The following is a 19,286-nucleotide window of genomic DNA, read 5'->3' on the forward strand; positions in this document are numbered from 1 at the left end:
CAAAGTGAAAGTTGTACCAATGTATGTGAAGTTACCTGGCATCAATGCTGGACGCTCTAGCAACGTCAAAAAATGTTCTTACCACAACCTGTATATTCAGGTATTTTGCTAATATATCATAAAAACCATAAAATAATACATGAAAATCCCCTTTTCTGGACCAACTTATCTTTCTCAACTTACATTTATCAGTCTTTATACTAAGTCGCCTGAAAACGCTGGAAGTAATTTTTCCCATATGCAATGAAATATATATATAAACAGCTTGAATAAAGACTTTTGGCTCTATCACACCGCAGGATAAGACAGGAATATATTTTACACAATGCTAAATATATTTTTATGTTTTATAGAAGGAAGTTGAGTAACACTACTCTTTGGAGGTGGAGAGGACATCACAGTGTGGCTGTGTGACTATAACCACTTTACATTCACAACCCAATACATTGTCAAGCAAATGTAATATAAATAAAAAAATAATTTGTCTTTTTCTAAGTAATAATATAATTATTATTTGTAAGAGAGCGTCTTACTGGACCATTATTGGACACAGAAACATTGTCAGCATGTGGCTGTCTCCCTCATAAGCACGTTGCAGTTTTTGCTGTCCAACTGGGACCATTTCTGACCGGGGCAACATCATTGTCCAACCAATGCTTGCTGGGAAGTTTAACATTTCAGGAATCAAAGAAATCCAATAATATCACGTCACCAGATGTATATATATATTCTGACTGATTTTTTGCAGTATTCGCACACACATGTCACAGCCCTTCTCTGTTTCAGGGGTATTATGATCAACTGTGATTCATCGTTCAGCGCACCTTGTTAAAGAGCAGATATGGATGATTAATTTGGTCTGAAATCTACAGTTGACTTTTCTTATCTTTTTGTCTTTGAGAGAAAATCTAAGATACATTTAGGCCCAGTCTTCCTCAGCAGATTGAGCTGCCCAGTTATTTGAATTTTCCATTTTTCTGTGCAATTTTAGTAGCATAGTTCATTCTTGACATTAAAAAAGCAGTTAACAAAACAACACACTGTCAATTTCACAGATTTTTAAACATTTGCCCTGCAACACTTTATAGCTATATAGCTTGATAATAGTAACAGTATGTCTTATCCTATATAAAATGTTTTCTATTACTAATAACTCTATTTCCGTTTTTCAAACAGGTATAAGGACAGGGAGCACGATGCATCCATGTCAGTCTTGGATGTTGGCATGCTAACAGGCTTTACTGCTAACACAAATGACCTGAGCCTAGTAAGAAACACACACGTGCATATGTTTGTGGCCAAGCCATGATGTGTTTGGATATTGGCAAACAAACACAGAAACAGTATGTGTTTATTCATTCTTTCATTCATTATTGTTAAACGCTTATCCGCACTCGGGGCGCAGGGGGTGGAGCCGATCCCAGCTGACATTGGGTTTGAGAGGCAGGGCCAGACTATCACAGGGCTGACATATAGATACAGACAATCACACTCTCATTCACACCCACCAATTAAACCAGTTTTGGACTGTGGGAGGAAGCCGGAGTACCCGGTGAGAACCCACGCTGACACAGGGAGAACATGAGCCGCAGGCGGGAGGCCGAGCGGCGACGACCCTCTTGCTGTGAGGCAAGAGTGCTAACCACTACGCCACCATGTAGCCCGTAGTATGTGTTTAATTTGGTTTAATTTATTAGGATCCTCATTAGCTTCAACATTGCCGCATTCTTACCGGGGGTCACTCCTGTATCTTCCAAAGAGGCTGGGATGCCACACAAAACACACATACAACAGCACGCATAAAATTCAGAATCCAGAAAGCCTTTCCACATGAACAAAAGTCATTGTTCCATTTTAATGTGTGTGTGTTTGTGTGTAGTTGTCTAAAGGACGTGCCCGCTCTATTTCAAAATATACGATGAATCCTGCCGAGTCAGAAAGAGGCTCAGTCATCATCTACCTGGACAAGGTAAGACATAAGCATCCATTTCCACATTTTATTTCTCTCTGCCTTTTTCCTTGTTTATTTTTCTCTATCTCATATTTGTTCACAGGTTTCTCACACGCGACCAGAGGAGATCTCCTTTAGGATCCATCAGAAGCTGAAAGTGGGCGTCTTACAACCAGCTGCTGTGTCTGTCTACGAACAAAACAACCATGAATACAGGAACCGTGAGTCTCAAAATCCAAGAAACACATGCTACCTGTGTCTGTCACACAAAGTGTAGTTTAGCCACTTATAATCCAAAAGCATTATTGGTTATGGCTATGTGGGTAAGGAGGAGTTTTTTAATATTGTGCTTTTTTATTGTGCTACAATCCTGCAAGTGGCTCAAAATATCTTGCAAATATCTTTCTTCCCCATTGCAGAAACACACTGTATGAAGTTCTACCATCCACAAAGGAGAGGTGGTGAGCTACTACAGCTCTGTAAAGGTGATGAATGCATATGTGCAGAAGGTAAACAGGATGATGTCCAACTCAAGACCTTAGCTGTCCATGCAAATACTTGTTACCCTTGACTGACCACTTGAAATCATACATTGATCACTTATTTGCCAGGTTTGGGGGTTGTCTGTGATTGTTTGCTTGTTTTATGATCTGGTGAAAGAGATGCTTGTGTAGTAATAGTTAACTGTAATGTTATCATCAGGGTATTCTGTCAGAGGCAACAAGCACCTCCAGGATCCTGTAGGATCAGAGCAGCTATCTAGCTGAAGAATAAATCAATAATACTCCTTACTTGTGACCTCAGCATGGTACAAACTAGATGATTTTCACATGACAGTTTTTTTCCATCTGTAATTGTAAGATTGCATACACCAGACAATTAATTCTAGAAGCAGGACAACACGTGTCATTTTACAAATTAACACAGCACAGCCTGTTGTCGTCAGCGGGTCGCATTTGTATGTTTTGCACTGAAAATCAAAAAAGAGAAAGGGAACTTCAGACAAAGTCATAGCTGAGAAGACAAAATAAATCTATCAGACCCAAAACGGCCCCAATAAACCTGCAGTATGGTGCCAGCATTCAGTGGTGGAATGCATGTACATTAACTCAAGAACTCTACTTAAGTACAATTTTGAGGTATTTTTACTTTACTTGAGTATTTCCATTGTATGTAACTTTATACTTCTACTCCACTACATTTAGCTGCCAGCTTTAGTTTTATTTTCAGGTTGAGATTTAACAGGATTAGATATTTTTTTAATTAAACCTCATAAAAGTAAATTAAGTTCTTAAAATGAGCTCTGTCTTTTTGAAATTACAACACTGCTCACACAAATGCATCAATAATAATAATAATAATCCAGTAATATATTTAGAATATATAAAACCGTCTGAATGGGTCCATTCTACATAATGAGTACTTTTACTTTTGATACTTTAAGTACATTTTGATGCTGATAATTTTGTACTTTTACTGAAGTAAGTTTTGAATGCAGGACTTTTACTTGTAGTGGAGAAATTTCACAGTATGGTACTAGTACTTTTACTTAAGTAAGGTATCTGAATACTTCTTCCACCACTGCCAGCATGAGAGAGAACTGCATTCACCCTTCAGCTGATCCACACAACCATATGCTGCTTTAATCGAGTCATTACTTTTTTTCACTTTGTGCCAATTGTATATTTCCAGAGAATTGCAGTATGCAGAAGAAGGGCAACGTCAGCAATGATGAGCGTACAGCTAAGGCCTGTGAGACTACATCGAAGAGTAAAATAGATTTCGGTAAGAGTTTCTTTGTTTATGTTTTTGTGTGTGAGTGAGTAATTGACAGAGTTGGTAATTAGGGGAGCAATTGAGCTAACACTTTACAACATGTCTGTCCTCAGTGTACAAAGTGAGACTGGAAGAATTAACCGACAGCTTGTCCACTGACATTTACACAGTGCGGGTACTGGAAGTCATCAAAGAAGGTGGGTAATTGCTTTCCTTGAACTTCTCGAATGGCTAAAACCTTTGCTTTCTCCAGATTCATCCTTTAAAGTACCTCAAAAGTGAGATTTCCTTTCTGAATTTTATGAGCACTTTGGATCTCAACTGAAAGCTTCTTCCAGCCATGATTAAACTGGCAGCATGTGAGAGTTTAACTAGAAAATTTCTAAAGAAATTTTGATTGTGTGCTTGCCTCTGGACCATCATTCTCGTGGCTCAAATCAACAGTCAAACAGGGACTCTGTCCTGAGTTCACAGACACCTCATACAAGTCTGTAGGACAAACGGTTCACATGTTAGTAAAAGGGGGCGTGGTCACTCAAAGGGGGCGTGGCTTGAATCAGCAGTTAAACAGGGACTCTGTCCTGAGTTCACAGACACCTCATACAAGTCTCTAGGACAAACGGTTCATAAGTTATGAAAGGGGGCGTGGCTAATCAAAAGGGGCGGGGTTATCAATCACCAGTTAAACAGGGACTTCATGCCGAGTAATCAGACACCTTATACAAGTTTCTAGGACAAACGGTTCATTAGTTATGAAAGGGGGCGTGGCTAATCAAAAAGGGCGGGAATTTATGAAACATTATTATGTATAAGTGGTCAGTGATGAACCATCATCATGCTTGGCAAGTTTGAGGAAGATTGGACAATGTATGGTCAAGTTATTAGGTCTGTTCACTTAGAGTAAACTGACAGTTATCAGTTAAAATGTCTGTGTTGGAGGAGGGAGGGGGGAGGCTTTTGTAGCTAAGCAACCAGGTGGCCAGGTGGAGTCGACCAATAAGAGCAGAGCAATCAAACTGAAATTAACTGACAATTCCGTCACAGTGAGCAGACAGAGGTCGACAAACTGAAAATTCTGGCCACGAACAGAAAGCATTTTTGGCAAAACCATAATACCTATCATTGATCCGACTTCACTTTGAGCGTCCTGAGTTCTTCCTGAACGTCTACATATATTTTTTTTAAAGAAAGATGAAAAAATAGCTTTGTTAGAGCGATTTTAAAAAACTGTAAAAAAAATTTTGGGGAGAAATCTTCCTGCATTTTTAATATGGGAGCCAATGAGGCAGTTGATGTGTTTTGTTTGTGCATCTGTGCGTCCTGCGCCAAAACTATAACTCTGACAGCTTTACCAGAGGATTGTGAGTGAGAGGACAAATTTTCCTACGTTTCTATGTATAAATAATTTCTGTAGAGTGAAATTTGCAGCCTGGAGCGCAGTTTTCAAATTTATTTTTTGACAATTCGTTCTCTCCCTCTACACTCTGTTTGATGACATCACCGCTCTAGACTCTCCATAGGGTTACATTGGGGGGATTTTTTGACGTGTTTTTGCCCAATAATTTGAAAACCGTTTGTCGAAATCCTTATAAAAGTCATAGCACACTTGTCATGGGCGAGCCGGTCGATTTGATACCTTTTTTGTGTATGTGCGGCCAAAACTGTGGGAGGAGTAGTCGACCGAAAAAACACCACGGAAGAAACGGAAGAATAAAAATAAGCCCGGTGAAGAGTAGTTAGTGTGCTTTTGCAAGCACACAAAATAAAAACATTTCTAAACTGTGCTTTAGTATTAATGTTTAGTAAATATAATAATGATGATATAACTGATGATTGTACTCACCAAAGTATTTGCTGAGATCTCAGAACACAGTAGTATTTCTACAAATAAGGTCCAATGGAGCAAGAAAACAACATGTTTGACCATGTCACTGGTGTTTTTTCTTGCAGCAAAGTCCAACAGGTGTTCCTAAAATTCAGCTATAAATTAATATTTATAAATATTTCTACCACCACTGGTTACAGGAAATAATGATGTGGGCCCTCGGGGTTCACTGCGCACATTCCTCAGTTATCTACACTGCAGAGCGGCTTTAGATCTGACAACAGGCAAAACCTACCTCATCATGGGCACATCCAAAGATATTTTCGTCGACGAAGAGAGTCAAATGTAAGTTTGTTTTGTTGTTGTTGTTGTTGTTGTGTGTTTTTTGGCAGCATTTAACTGTTTCCCAGCTTTCTTCAGACATCCAAAATAAGCTTTTCTTCCTTGTTAATTTTTTTTCCTTTTTAAATATTATTTGTCAGTCATTACTTGCCATGGTTTTTATCTGGTAATCCCTATTTGATTCATCTCAACATGTTAGAGATTAACCTATTATATGAAGCCACTACCCACTGTGTTTTTTTAAAACTTTACTCTCCATAGGTATCAGTATGTGCTCGGTGAGAGAACCTGGATCGAGTACTGGCCCACAGAAGAGGAGTGTAAAACTAAAGAATACAGTCCCATCTGTCTGGGCATGTCGGAGATGGTCGAGCAGTACACACGCCATGGATGTCAGCAGTAGTGCTATAAAGGGAAATAAAATGCTCTTTTCAAATTGTATTTATTTTTCATTATTCTGTAATGGTCAAGAGTACAGTCTGTAAATTACAGTGGTAATAATTAACACATATTGAGTATCAATGTATTACTTAGAGGGTAGTGTTACTTGGTAACATTCAAGACAGTTAGACAGCTCTGCCTGGCTCTGCCTCCGACGTCACAGCTCCAGGTAAACTGAGCATGCGTTGTAGCGCCAGCAGATGGCGCCAATTGACCCCGTGTCTTCTCCTCCAGTTACCCTCCTTTCCTACGGAAAACTAGCAAATATTAGCTCTGTGTGGCTCAAAGTTAGCTAAGAAAATTAGCTCATAATTACCACAAGTTTGTAGTCAAAGGTATATAGGGGTAAAGGTATCGTGTTCGGTGACACTCTGGTTCTAATGGACTTTATGAAGGACCAAAATGTGCCGTGTTTTATGAAGAAATGTCTGGTAAGTGCTTTCTTTTCTCCAAGCATGCTAGCGTTTTTTTTTAAAGATTATTTTTTTGGCATTTTTATGCTTTTATTGAAAATGATAGAGTGAAAGGGGGTGATAGAGGGGAAGACATGCGGCAAAGGGAGCTCAGGCCGGATTCGAACCTGGCTCCGCCGCAGCAAGGACTCAGCCTTTGTGGTAAGCGCTCTACCAGTGTGAGACACCGGGACGCCCCCGAGCATGCTAGCGTTAGCATAAACCTCTAAAGTCCATGAGATTTTGGTTCAAATTTGTCAACTTCCCATGCATTCATTTCTGTCTCTGTTTAACATCTTTCAGTCTGTCCTCTCATCACATGCATGGCTCCTCTTTCTCCACACAAACTTGGCTATCAGTCAGATTTTTCATTTTATTTTAATTAAAAAGTTTAAAGCTGCCAGGAACCCAAAATACAAACAAAAGACACAGGTTTCTATGGAAATGTACCATTTATTTATTTTTTATTTTTTACCATTTATACTCACAAAAACAGCAGAAAAAAAATAAATAAATAGTAAAACTACAAAACAGACTATGTGCATGTAAATTAAAAATAGTAATAGTTTTCATTGTAGAAAGAAAATTCACATTTTAAAAATGGTCTAGAAGCATAAATGGTAGGCCTATATATGATTGCACTTTCAACTGGCTTTCTCAGCTTGTCTACATATCATAAATAAATGAAGTTATTACTGTAGATAAAAACGTGTATTTCAATAAATATATGGACTCCAGAGGGATAAGGTATTGTCCGTGACTGAAAGTTGAAATGAAAAAAGCAAAAGGAGGAACAAAAACTAACAACAGCATTATAGAATTTACTAGGCGTAGTGCTTTTTTTGTTGTTGTTTTCAAGAGATTGAAATTAGATTAGGTATTTTAGGTTCATATCATAGCCATTTTCTACACAATACCAAGCTGAAGTTTGTGCCATGATTTGGGTCACAGAGCTAATTTTAACATAAACGATTTGACCTGTTATGATTACTTGTTCATGTTACTTTTTATTAAAGGTCTCTAAGTCATTTAACAACCATTACTGCAGTAACATTCCTGCAATACTGAGCCCATAATGAGGCTATTATGCCTGATGCCTATTATAGTTTCTGACACATTGAAACAACATGTTTTTTCCCAAGCTACTTAATCTAGTTAATAATAAAGGTCCTGATTCAAAACGATTGTGTTTTATAGGATTTAATTGTTTATATGATATAAAACTTTAACTGGGTAAATGATTGCAGTGCAGAACCCAATAAAATACACTCACCACCAGCCAGAAGTTATCTTCTTCCGTTTTTCCAACCTGTGTTATGATGATGGGTTGTTGCCCCGACCAACCAGAGGGAGGCTCTAAAGTGACCAGGATCAATGAATGTTTTTGTGAGAGGTCCCTGTAAGGGGATCCTCGGGGGACACGGGGAGAACATGCAAACTCCACACAGAAAGGCCCTTTTGCCGACACCGACCAGCGATGCGGACACCTGAGACATGGAGCTGGTGACACGCCTCCAACGCCATCAAACCCAGGACCTTCTAGCTGTGAGGCGAGAGTGATACCAACTGCGCCACCGTGCCCCTTTCGGCACTATATAGTAAATAGAACTAGAAAATTTCCTCTGGGGGAAATTTTGAAAGGGCCACGGGGGCTACTGCCGGTGTGTGTACACTATGATGAGATTCTTCAGAGATTTCAAACAATTAATACTGGTAATGTTATGATACTATATAATATACAAGGAGCACACCTACAACAAACATTCCTCTTCAAGTATTTATTTATACAGCAACCTATGCCCTTTAACCTCAAAATGTGTGTGTTTGTGAAACATTTGTATCTGGAGGAGTGTGCGCGCTTACGCGCGCATGTGTGTGTGTGTGTGTGTGTGCGTGCGTGCGTGTATCTTTAACTGTTATTACATTAAATGACCAGTGTGTGTGTGCGTGCGTGTATCTTTAACTGTTATTACATTAAATGACCAGTGTGTGTGTGTGCGTGCGTGTATCTTTAACTGTTATTACATTAAATGACCAGTGTGTGTGTGCGTGCGTGTATCTTTAACTGTTATTACATTAAATGACCAGTGTGTGTGTGTGCGTGCGTGTATCTTTAACTGTTATTACATTAAATGACCAGTGTGTGTGTGTGCGTGCGTGTATCTGTAACTGTAATCACATCAAAACATCAAAGCGTTGGGTCGACCAATCAGAGCAGAGCAATCAACGGAACTAGAAAATTTCTAAAGAAATTTTGATTGTGTGCTTGCCTCTGGACCATCATTCTCGTGGCTCAAATCAACAGTCAAACTGGGACTCTGTCCTGAGTTCACAGACACCTCATACAAGTCTGTAGGACAAACGGTTCACAAGTTAGTAAAAGGGGGCGTGGTCACTCAAAGGGGGCATGGCTTGAATCAGCAGTTAAATAGGGACTCTGTCCTGAGTTCACAGACACATCATACAAGTTTCTAGGACAAACGGTTCATTAGGTATGAAAGGGGGCGTGGCTAATCAAAAGGGGCGGGGTTATCAACCACCAGTTAAACAGGGACTTCATGCCGAGTAATCTGACACCTTATACAAGTTTCTAGGACAAACGGTTCATTAGTTATGAAAGGGGGCGTGGCTAATCAAAAAGGGCGGGAATTTATGAAATATTGTTATGTATAAGTGGTCAGTGATGAACCATCATCATGCTTGGCAAGTTTGAGGAAGATTGGACAATGTATGGTCAAGTTATAAGGTCTCATGTTTTATGAAGTCTGTTCACGTAGAGTAAACTGACAGTTATCAGTTAGAATGTCTGTGTTGGAGGGGGGAGGGGAGGGGGGAGGCTTTGGTAGCTAAGCAACCACGTGGCCAGGTGGAGTTGACCAATCAGAGCAGAGCAATCAACTGAAATTAACTGCTGTTGGAGACAGTTCCGTAGACAGAGGTGGACAAACTGAAATTTCTGGCCTCGAACAGAAAGCATTTTTGACAAAACCATAATACTTATCATTGATCCGACTTCACTTTGAGCGTCCTGAGTTCTTCCTGAACGTCTACATATATTTTTTTTTTAAGAAAGATGAAAAAATAGCTTTGTTAGAGCGATTTTAAAAAACGGTTAAATTTTTTTTTTTGAGAAATCTTCCTGCATTTTTAATATGGGAGCCGATGAGGCAGTTGGTGCGTTTTGTTTGTGCATCTGTGCGTCCTGCGCCCAAACTATAACTCTGACAGCTTTACCAGAGGATTGTGAGTGAGAGGACAAATTTTCCTACGTTTCTATGTATAAATTATTTCTGTAGAGTGAAATTTGCGGCCTGGAGCGCAGTTTTCAAATTTATTTTTTGACAATTAGTTCTCTCCCTCTACACTCTGTTTGATGACATCACCGCTCTAGACTCTCCATAGGGTTACATTGGGGGGATTTTTTGATGTGTTTTTGCCCAATAATTTGAAAACCGTTTGTCGAAACCCTTATAAAAGTCATAGCACACTTGTCATGGGCGAGCCGGTCGATTTGATACCTTTTTTGTGTATGTGCGACAAAAACTCCGGGAGGAGTAGTCGACCGAAAAACAACACGGAAGAAACGGAAGAATAACTAGAAAATTTCTAAAGAAATTTTGATTGTGTGCTTGCCTCTGGACCATCATTCTCGTGGCTCAAATCAACAGTCAAACAGGGACTCTGTCCTGAGTTCACAGACACCTCATACAAGTCTGTAGGACAAACGGTTCACATGTTAGTAAAAGGGGGCGTGGTCACTCAAAGGGGGCGTGGCTTGAATCAGCAGTTAAACAGGGACTCTGTCCTGATTTCACAGACACCTCATACAAGTCTCTAGGACAAACGGTTCATAAGTTATGAAAGGGGGCGTGGCTAATCAAAAGGGGCGGGGTTATCAATCACCAGTTAAACAGAGACTTCATGCCGAGTAATCAGACACCTTATACAAGTTTCTAGGACAAACGGTTCATTAGTTATGAAAGGGGGCGTGGCTAATCAAAAAGGGCGGGAATTTATGAAACATTATTATGTATAAGTGGTCAGTGATGAACCATCATCATGCTTGGCAAGTTTGAGGAAGATTGGACAATGTATGGTCAAGTTATTATCTGTTCACTTAGAGTAAACTGACAGTTATCAGTTAGAATGTCTGTGTTGGAGGAGGGAGGGGGGAGGGGGGAGGCTTGGTAGCTAAGCAACCAGGTGGCCAGGTGGAGTCGACCAATAAGAGCAGAGCAATCAAACTGAAATTAACTGACAATTCCGTCACAGTGAGCAGACAGAGGTCGACAAACTGAAAATTCTGGCCTCGAACAGAAAGCATTTTTGACAAAACCATAATACCTATCATTGATCCGACTTCACTTTGAGCGTCCTGAGTTCTTCCTGAACATCTACATATTTTTTTTTTTAAGAAAGATGAAAAAATAGCTTTGTTAGAGCGATTTAAAAAAACTGTTAAATTTTTTGGGGGAGAAATCTTCCTGCATTTTTAATATGGGAGCCAATGAGGCAGTTGATGTGTTTTGTTTGTGCATCTGTGCGTCCTGCGCCCAAACTATAACTCTGACAGCTTTACCAGAGGATTGTGAGTGAGAGGACAAATTTTCCTACGTTTCTATGTATAAATTATTTCTGTAGAGTGAAATTTGCGGCCTGGAGCGCAGTTTTCAAATTTATTTTTTGACAAATCGTTCTCTCCCTCTACACTCTGTTTGATTACATCACCACTCTAGACTCTCCATAGGGTTACATTGGGGGGATTTTTTGACGTGTTTTTGCCCAATAATTTGAAAACCGTTTGTCGAAACCCTTATAAAAGTCATAGCACACTTGTCATGGGCAAGCCGGTCGATTTGATACCTTTTTCGTGTATGTGCGGCCAAAACTCTGGGAGGAGTAGTCGACCGAAAAATGACACGGAAGAAACGGAAGAATAACTAGAAAATTCCTAAAGAAATTTTGATTGTGTGCTTGCCTCTGGACCGTGACTCTCGTGGCTTATCAAAAGGGGCAGGGATTAAACAGGGACTTTCTGCTGAGTGCACTGACACCTCATACAAGTCTCTAGGACAAACGGTTCACTAGTTAGTAAAATGGGCGTGGCTTATCAAAAGGGGCGGGGTTATCAATCACCAGTTAAACGGACTCTATGCTGAGTAATCTGACACCTTATACAAGTTTCTAGGACAAACGGTTCATTAGTTAGTAAAAGGGGGCGTGGCTAATAAAAAGGGCGGGAATTTATGAATTATTGTTATGTAGAACTGAAAAGTGATGAACCATCATCATGCATGACAAGTTTGAGGCAGATTGGACAATGTATGGTCAAGTTATAAGGTCTCGTGTTTTATGAAGAAAGCCATGTCTGTTCACTTACGGTGCGTTCAGACCGGACGCGTAGCGAATATTTCGCGCGACAAGATTACATACAAAGTCAATGCAAACACGCGAATAGACGCGAATTTTTGCCGGCGACGCGAATTGCGGGTTTCGCGCGACACGAATGCCGCGATTGACGCGAATTTCGCGGCGCGAATGAAACAACGCGAATTCGCGTGAGTTCAATAAATTCAACTTTGGCGAAATATTCGCGTGACGCTGTGTCGGGACAGCCTATCAGCGTTGAGATTCTGGACGACAGTGTCCGAGATACATACATGAGAGAGAGGAGAAAAGAGGCAGGAAGGAGGAGTGGGTCGGCAGGAGGGACAGGAAAAAGGTGGAAGTACTCTGCGGTCCTCTCTCCGTGCTGAGTGCACCTCCGGATGATGTCACTCACCCAGACACGACGGCAGAGCAGGTACAGGGACGCTATGCTTGTAATGTCAGCCATGGTTGATGACAGAATGAAATGGAGGCAATTATTTGGCGCTAAATAGTCTCTTGGGCGAAAATTCGCGTCGCGTTACTCGCGCGAGTGACGCGAATTAAATTCAATACTCGCGCGTATCAATTCGCGCGAGTAACGCGACGCGAATATTCGCTACGCGTCCGGTCTGAACGCACTGTTAGAGTAAACTGACAGTTATCAGTTAGAATGTCTGTGTTGGAGGAGGGGGGGGGGCTTTGGTAGCTAAGCAACCACGTGGCCAGGTGGAGTCGACCAATCAGAGCAGAGCAATCAACTGAAATTAACTGACGATGGAGACAGTTCCATCAAAGTGAGCAGACAGAGGTCGACAAACTTGAAATTCTGGCCTCGAACAGAAAGCATTTTTGGCAAAACCATAATACCTATCATTGATCCGACTTCACTTTGAGCGTCCTGAGTTCTTCCTGAACATCTACATATGTTTTTTTTTAAGAAAAATGAAAAAATAGCTTTGTTAGAGCGATTTTAAAAAACTGTTAAATTTTTTTTTTGAGAAATCTTCCTTCATTTTTAATATGGGAGCCGATGCGGCAGTTGGTGCATTTTGTTTGTGCATCTGTGCGTCCTGCGCCCAAACTATAACTCTGACAGCTTTACCAGAGGATTGTGAGCGAGAGGACAAATTTTCCTACGTTTCTATGTATAAATTATTACTGTAGAGTGAAATTTGCGGCCTGGAGCGCAGTTTTCAAATTTATTTTTTGACAATTCTTTCTCTCCCTCTACACTCTGTTTGATGACTTCTCCACTCTAGACTCTCCATAGGGTTACATTGGGGGGATTTTTTGACATGTTTTTGCCCAATAATTTGAAAACCGTTTGTCGAAACCCTTAGAAAAGTCATAGCACACTTGTCATGGGCGAGCCGGTCGGTTTGATACCTTTTTTGTGTGTGTGCGACGAAAACTCTGGGAGGAGTAGTCGACCGAAAAATGACACGGAAGAAACGTAAGAATAAGAACTAGAAAATTTCTAAAGAAATTTTGATTGTGTGCTTGCCTCTGGACCATCATTCTCGTGGCTCAAATCAACAGTCAAACAGGGACTCTGTCCTGAGTTCACAGACACCTCATACAAGTCTGTAGGACAAACGGTTCACATGTTAGTAAAAGGGGGCGTGGTCACTCAAAGGGGGCGTGGCTTGAATCAGCAGTTAAACAGGGACTCTGTCCTGAGTTCACAGACACCTCATACAAGTCTCTAGGACAAACGGTTCATAAGTTATGAAAGGGGGCGTGGCTAATCAAAAGGGGCGGGGTTATCAATCACCAGTTAAACAGGGACTTCATGCCGAGTAATCAGACACCTTATACAAGTTTCTAGGACAAACGGTTCATTAGTTATGAAAGGGGGCGTGGCTAATCAAAAAGGGCGGGAATTTATGAAACATTATTATGTATAAGTGGTCAGTGATGAACCATCATCATGCTTGGCAAGTTTGAGGAAGATTGGACAATGTATGGTCAAGTTATTAGGTCTGTTCACTTAGAGTAAACTGACAGTTATCAGTTAAAATGTCTGTGTTGGAGGAGGGAGGGGGGAGGCTTTTGTAGCTAAGCAACCAGGTGGCCAGGTGGAGTCGACCAATAAGAGCAGAGCAATCAAACTGAAATTAACTGACAATTCCGTCACAGTGAGCAGACAGAGGTCGACAAACTGAAAATTCTGGCCACGAACAGAAAGCATTTTTGGCAAAACCATAATACCTATCATTGATCCGACTTCACTTTGAGCGTCCTGAGTTCTTCCTGAACGTCTACATATATTTTTTTTAAAGAAAGATGAAAAAATAGCTTTGTTAGAGCGATTTTAAAAAACTGTAAAAAAAATTTTGGGGAGAAATCTTCCTGCATTTTTAATATGGGAGCCAATGAGGCAGTTGATGTGTTTTGTTTGTGCATCTGTGCGTCCTGCGCCAAAACTATAACTCTGACAGCTTTACCAGAGGATTGTGAGTGAGAGGACAAATTTTCCTACGTTTCTATGTATAAATAATTTCTGTAGAGTGAAATTTGCAGCCTGGAGCGCAGTTTTCAAATTTATTTTTTGACAATTCGTTCTCTCCCTCTACACTCTGTTTGATGACATCACCGCTCTAGACTCTCCATAGGGTTACATTGGGGGGATTTTTTGACGTGTTTTTGCCCAATAATTTGAAAACCGTTTGTCGAAATCCTTATAAAAGTCATAGCACACTTGTCATGGGCGAGCCGGTCGATTTGATACCTTTTTTGTGTATGTGCGGCCAAAACTGTGGGAGGAGTAGTCGACCGAAAAAACACCACGGAAGAAACGGAAGAATAAAAATAAGCCCGGTGAAGAGTAGTTAGTGTGCTTTTGCAAGCACACAAAACTAGAAAATTTCTAAAGAAATTTTGATTGTGTGCTTGCCTCTGGACCGTCATTCTCGTGGCTCAAATCAACAGTCAAACTGGGACTCTGTCCTAAGTTCACAGACACCTCATACAAGTCTGTAGGACAAACGGTTCACAAGTTAGTAAAAGGGGGCGTGGTCACTCAAAGGGGGCGTGGCTTGAATCAGCAGTTAAAAAGGGACTCTGTCCTGAGTTCACAGACACCTCATACAAGTATCTAGGAGAAACGGTTCATTAGTTATGAAAGGGGGCGTGGCTAATCAAAAGGGGCGGGGTTATCAACCACCAGTTAAACAGGGACTTCATGCCGAGTAATCTGACACCTTATACAAGTTTCTAGGACAAACGGTTCATTAGTTATGAAAGGGGGCGTGGCTAATCAAAAAGGGCGGGAATTTATGAAATATTGTTATGTGTAAGTGGTCAGTGATGAACCATCATCATGCTTGGCAAGTCTGAGGAAGATTGGACAATGTATGGTCAAGTTATAAGGTCTCATGTTTTATGAAGTCTGTTCACTTAGAGTAAACTGACAGTTATCAGTTAGAATGTCTGTGTTGGAGGAGGGAGGGGGGAGGGGGAGGCTTTGGTAGCTAAGCAACCACGTGGCCAGGTGGAGTCGACCAATAAGAGCAGAGCAATCAACTGAAATTAACTGCTGTTGGAGACAGTTCTGTAGACAGAGGTGGACAAACTGAAAATTCTGGCCTCGAACAGAAAGCATTTTTGGCAAAACCATAATACCTATCATTGATCCGACTTCACTTTGAGCGTCCTGAGTTCTTCCTCAACATCTACATATGTTTTTTTTTAAGAAAGATGAAAAAATAGCTTTGTTAGAGCGATTTAAAAAAACTGTTAAATTTTTTTTTTGAGAAATCTTCCTTCATTTTTAATATGGGAGCCGATGCGGCAGTTGGTGCATTTTGTTTGAGCATCTGTGCGTCCTGCGCCTAAACTATAACTCTGACAGCTTTACCAGAGGATTGTGAGTGAGAGGACAAATTTTCCTACGTTTCTATGTATAAATTATTTCTGTAGAGTGAAATTTGCGGCCTGGAGCGCAGTTTTCAAATTTATTTTTTGACAATTCTTTCTCTCCCTCTACACTCTGTTTGATGACTTCCCCACTCTAGACTCTCCATAGGGTTACATTGGGGGGATTTTTTGACGTGTTTTTGCCCAATAATTTGAAAACCGTATGTCGAAACCCTTAGAAAAGTCATAGCACACTTGTCATGGGCGAGCCGGTCGGTTTGATACCTTTTTTGTGTATGTGCGGCCAAAACTCTGGGAGGAGTAGTCGGCCGAAAAAACAACACGGAAGAAACGGAAGAAAAAGAATAAAAACTAGAAAATTCCTAAAGAAATTTTGATTGTGTGCTTGCCTCTGGACCGTGACTCTCGTGGCTTATCAAAAGGGGCACGGATTAAACAGGGACTTTCTGCTGAGTACACTCACACCTCATACAAGTCTCTAGGACAAACGGTTCACTAGTTAGTAAAATGGGCGTGGCTTATCAAAAGGGGCGGGGTTATCAATCACCAGTTAAACGGACTCTATGCTGAGTAATCTGACATCTTATACAAGTTTCTAGGACAAACGGTTCATTAGTTAGTAAAAGGGGGCGTGGCTAATAAAAAGGGCGGGAATTTATGAATTATTGTTATGTAGAACTGAAAAGTGATGAACCATCATCATGCATGACAAGTTTGAGGCAGATTGGACAATGTATGGTCAAGTTATAAGGTCTCGTGTTTTATGAAGAAAGCCATGTCTGTTTACTTAGAGTAAACTGACAGTTATCAGTTAGAATGTCTGTGTTGGAGGAGGGGGGAGGCTTTGGTAGCTAAGCAACCACGTGGCCAGGTGGAGTCGACCAATCAGAGCAGAGCAATCAACTGAAATTAACTGACGATGGAGACAATTCCATCAAAGTGAGCAGACAGAGGTCGACAAACTTGAAATTCTGGCCTCGAACAGAAAGCATTTTCGGCAAAACCATAATACCTATCATTGATCCGACTTCACTTTGAGCGTCCTGAGTTCTTCCTGAACATCTACATATGTTTTTTTTTAAGAAAAATGAAAAAATAGCTTTGTTAGAGCGATTTTAAAAAACTGTTAATTTTTTTTTTTTGAGAAATCTTCCTTCATTTTTAATATGGGAGCCGATGCGGCAGTTGGTGCATTTTGTTTGAGCATCTGTGCGTCCTGCGCCCAAACTATAACTCTGACAGCTTTACCAGAGGATTGTGAGTGAGAGGACAAATTTTCCTACGTTTCTATGTATAAATTATTTCTGTAGAGTGAAATTTGCGGCCTGGAGCGCAGTTTTCAAATTTATTTTTTGACAATTCTTTCTCTCCCTCTACACTCTGTTTGATGACTTCTCCACTCTAGACTCTCCATAGGGTTACATTGGGGGGATTTTTTGACGTGTTTTTGCCCAATAATTTGAAAACCATTTGTCGAAACCCTTATAAAAGTCATAGCACACTTGTCATGGGCAAGCCGGTCGATTTGATACCTTTTTTGTGTATGTGCGACCAAAACTCTGGGAGGAGTAGTCGACCGAAAAATGACACGGAAGAAACGGAAGAATAATAATAAAAATAGTCCCGGTGAATAGTAGTTAGTGTGCTTTTGCAAGCAAGCACACAAAATAAGCCCACGGAATAATAGTTAGTGTGCTTTTGCAAGCAAGCACACAAAATAAGCCCGAGGAATAACAATTAGTGTGCTTTTGCAAGCAAGCACACAAAATTAACAGCTGTGGAATCTTCTGGCAGAGTGAAAGTAGCCAGAGGTGGCAGAGTGAAATTTCTGGCCTCGAACAGAAAGCATTTTTGGCAAAACCATAATACCTATCATTGATCCGACTTCACTTTGATCGTCCTGAGTTCTCCCTGAACCTCTACATATGTTTTTTTTTTAAGAAAAATGAAAAAATAGCTTTGTTAGAGCGATCTAAAAAAACAGTTAAATCTCACTTTTTCCGAAATCTTCCTGCGTTTTTAATATGGGACCCAATGAGGCTGTTGGTGGTTTTGGTGGCACATCTTTGCGTCGTACGCCCAAACTATAACTCTGACAGCTTTACCAGAGGATTGTGAGGGAGAAGACAAATTTTCCTACATTTCTATGTATAAATTATTTCTCTAGAGTGGAATTTGCGGCCTGGAGTGCAGTTTTAAAATTTATTTTTTGACAGTTTTACCTCTCCCTCTACACTCTGAGCGATGACATCACACACTCTGACACGAACATTCCGTGCAATACACACCCATTATAATCTCAGAATTTCTCCAAAAATGATCATGGTCATTGAACAGGGATTGATAGAAAACTATATGACCTATCGAAACGCAAAGTAATACACCAATACACAAGACTTGTGTCTACTGTTTAAAGTTTAAATGGAGTCTCTAGGTGAAATTATGCCGGAGAAGTAGACGTCTGAAAATCTTCAATTAATGTTCTTTTTTGCTCATTTTCTTTCGGCCGTCCCATTCATTTCAATGCAAAATTTTGGGCAGTTTTTCGCGACTTACGTCGCGAAAAATTCATATTCCATAGAGAAAAGTAATAGCACACCGATCCCGATCAAACCGCACATTTTGATATATAATTTGTCCTGCAACTCAAAGAGTTGTCCTAGTCCTGCAACTAAAAGAGTTGCAGGACTAGTAGCGGGACGAAATTGCGTCCGGAAGAGGAATAAGAGGAAATCCACAGTATAACAGTAGTGCTCGGGGCGAAGCCCTAGTCCTGCAACTCAAAGAGTTGCAGGACTAGTAGCGGGACGAAATTGCGTCCGGAAGAGGAATAAGAAGAAATCCACAGTATAACAGTAGTGCTTCGCCCCGAGCACTGGTCCCTACAGCTATAGCTGTATGGGACCCCGAGGCCCTAATTATTCTTTTTTTCATTTCTAAAATTGCTACCAGATATGATTTTTTTAAATTGCAAAACTGTTTTTTTTCTCCTTATTTTTGCCTTCTGTAAAACACTGTAAAATGTAAATTTGCTCTCTAAATAAAAAATGTAATCACTTTGATATTTAAAAACTAAGAAGGAACTCAAGGTCCTCCGACTAGCCTTTTTAGGAGTTTCTATGTGCATCTTGCAGTCTTCATCAGCATTTGGAGTTGTGAACAGATTATCAAAATCACATTGCCTACCATCATACTAACAAACGTGTCAGCTCTTTAAACAACTTTAAAACACGATTTCCATCAAAAAGAT

General features: G+C 40.4%; 1 protein-coding gene across 1 annotated transcript in view; it reads left to right on the forward strand.

Moving 5' to 3' along the window:
- Nucleotides 1-6,335, forward strand: part of LOC131973658 (complement C3-like) — a 40,998-nt gene extending 34,663 nt beyond the window's left edge. Inside the window, exons 36-43 of the mRNA XM_059335709.1 lie at nt 1,177-1,267; nt 1,880-1,969; nt 2,055-2,172; nt 2,371-2,460; nt 3,644-3,736; nt 3,841-3,924; nt 5,753-5,897; nt 6,156-6,335. Of these exons, the coding sequence (XP_059191692.1) occupies nt 1,177-1,267; nt 1,880-1,969; nt 2,055-2,172; nt 2,371-2,460; nt 3,644-3,736; nt 3,841-3,924; nt 5,753-5,897; nt 6,156-6,297 (853 nt within the window). The 3' untranslated portion in view covers nt 6,298-6,335. The remainder of the gene's footprint in view (nt 1-1,176; nt 1,268-1,879; nt 1,970-2,054; nt 2,173-2,370; nt 2,461-3,643; nt 3,737-3,840; nt 3,925-5,752; nt 5,898-6,155) is intronic.
- The last annotated feature ends 12,951 nt before the right edge of the window (nt 6,336-19,286 follow it).

The sequence above is a fragment of the Centropristis striata genome, chromosome 1 (assembly GCF_030273125.1).
Source record: "Centropristis striata isolate RG_2023a ecotype Rhode Island chromosome 1, C.striata_1.0, whole genome shotgun sequence".
In the NCBI taxonomy this organism is placed as follows: Eukaryota; Metazoa; Chordata; class Actinopteri; order Perciformes; family Serranidae; genus Centropristis; species Centropristis striata.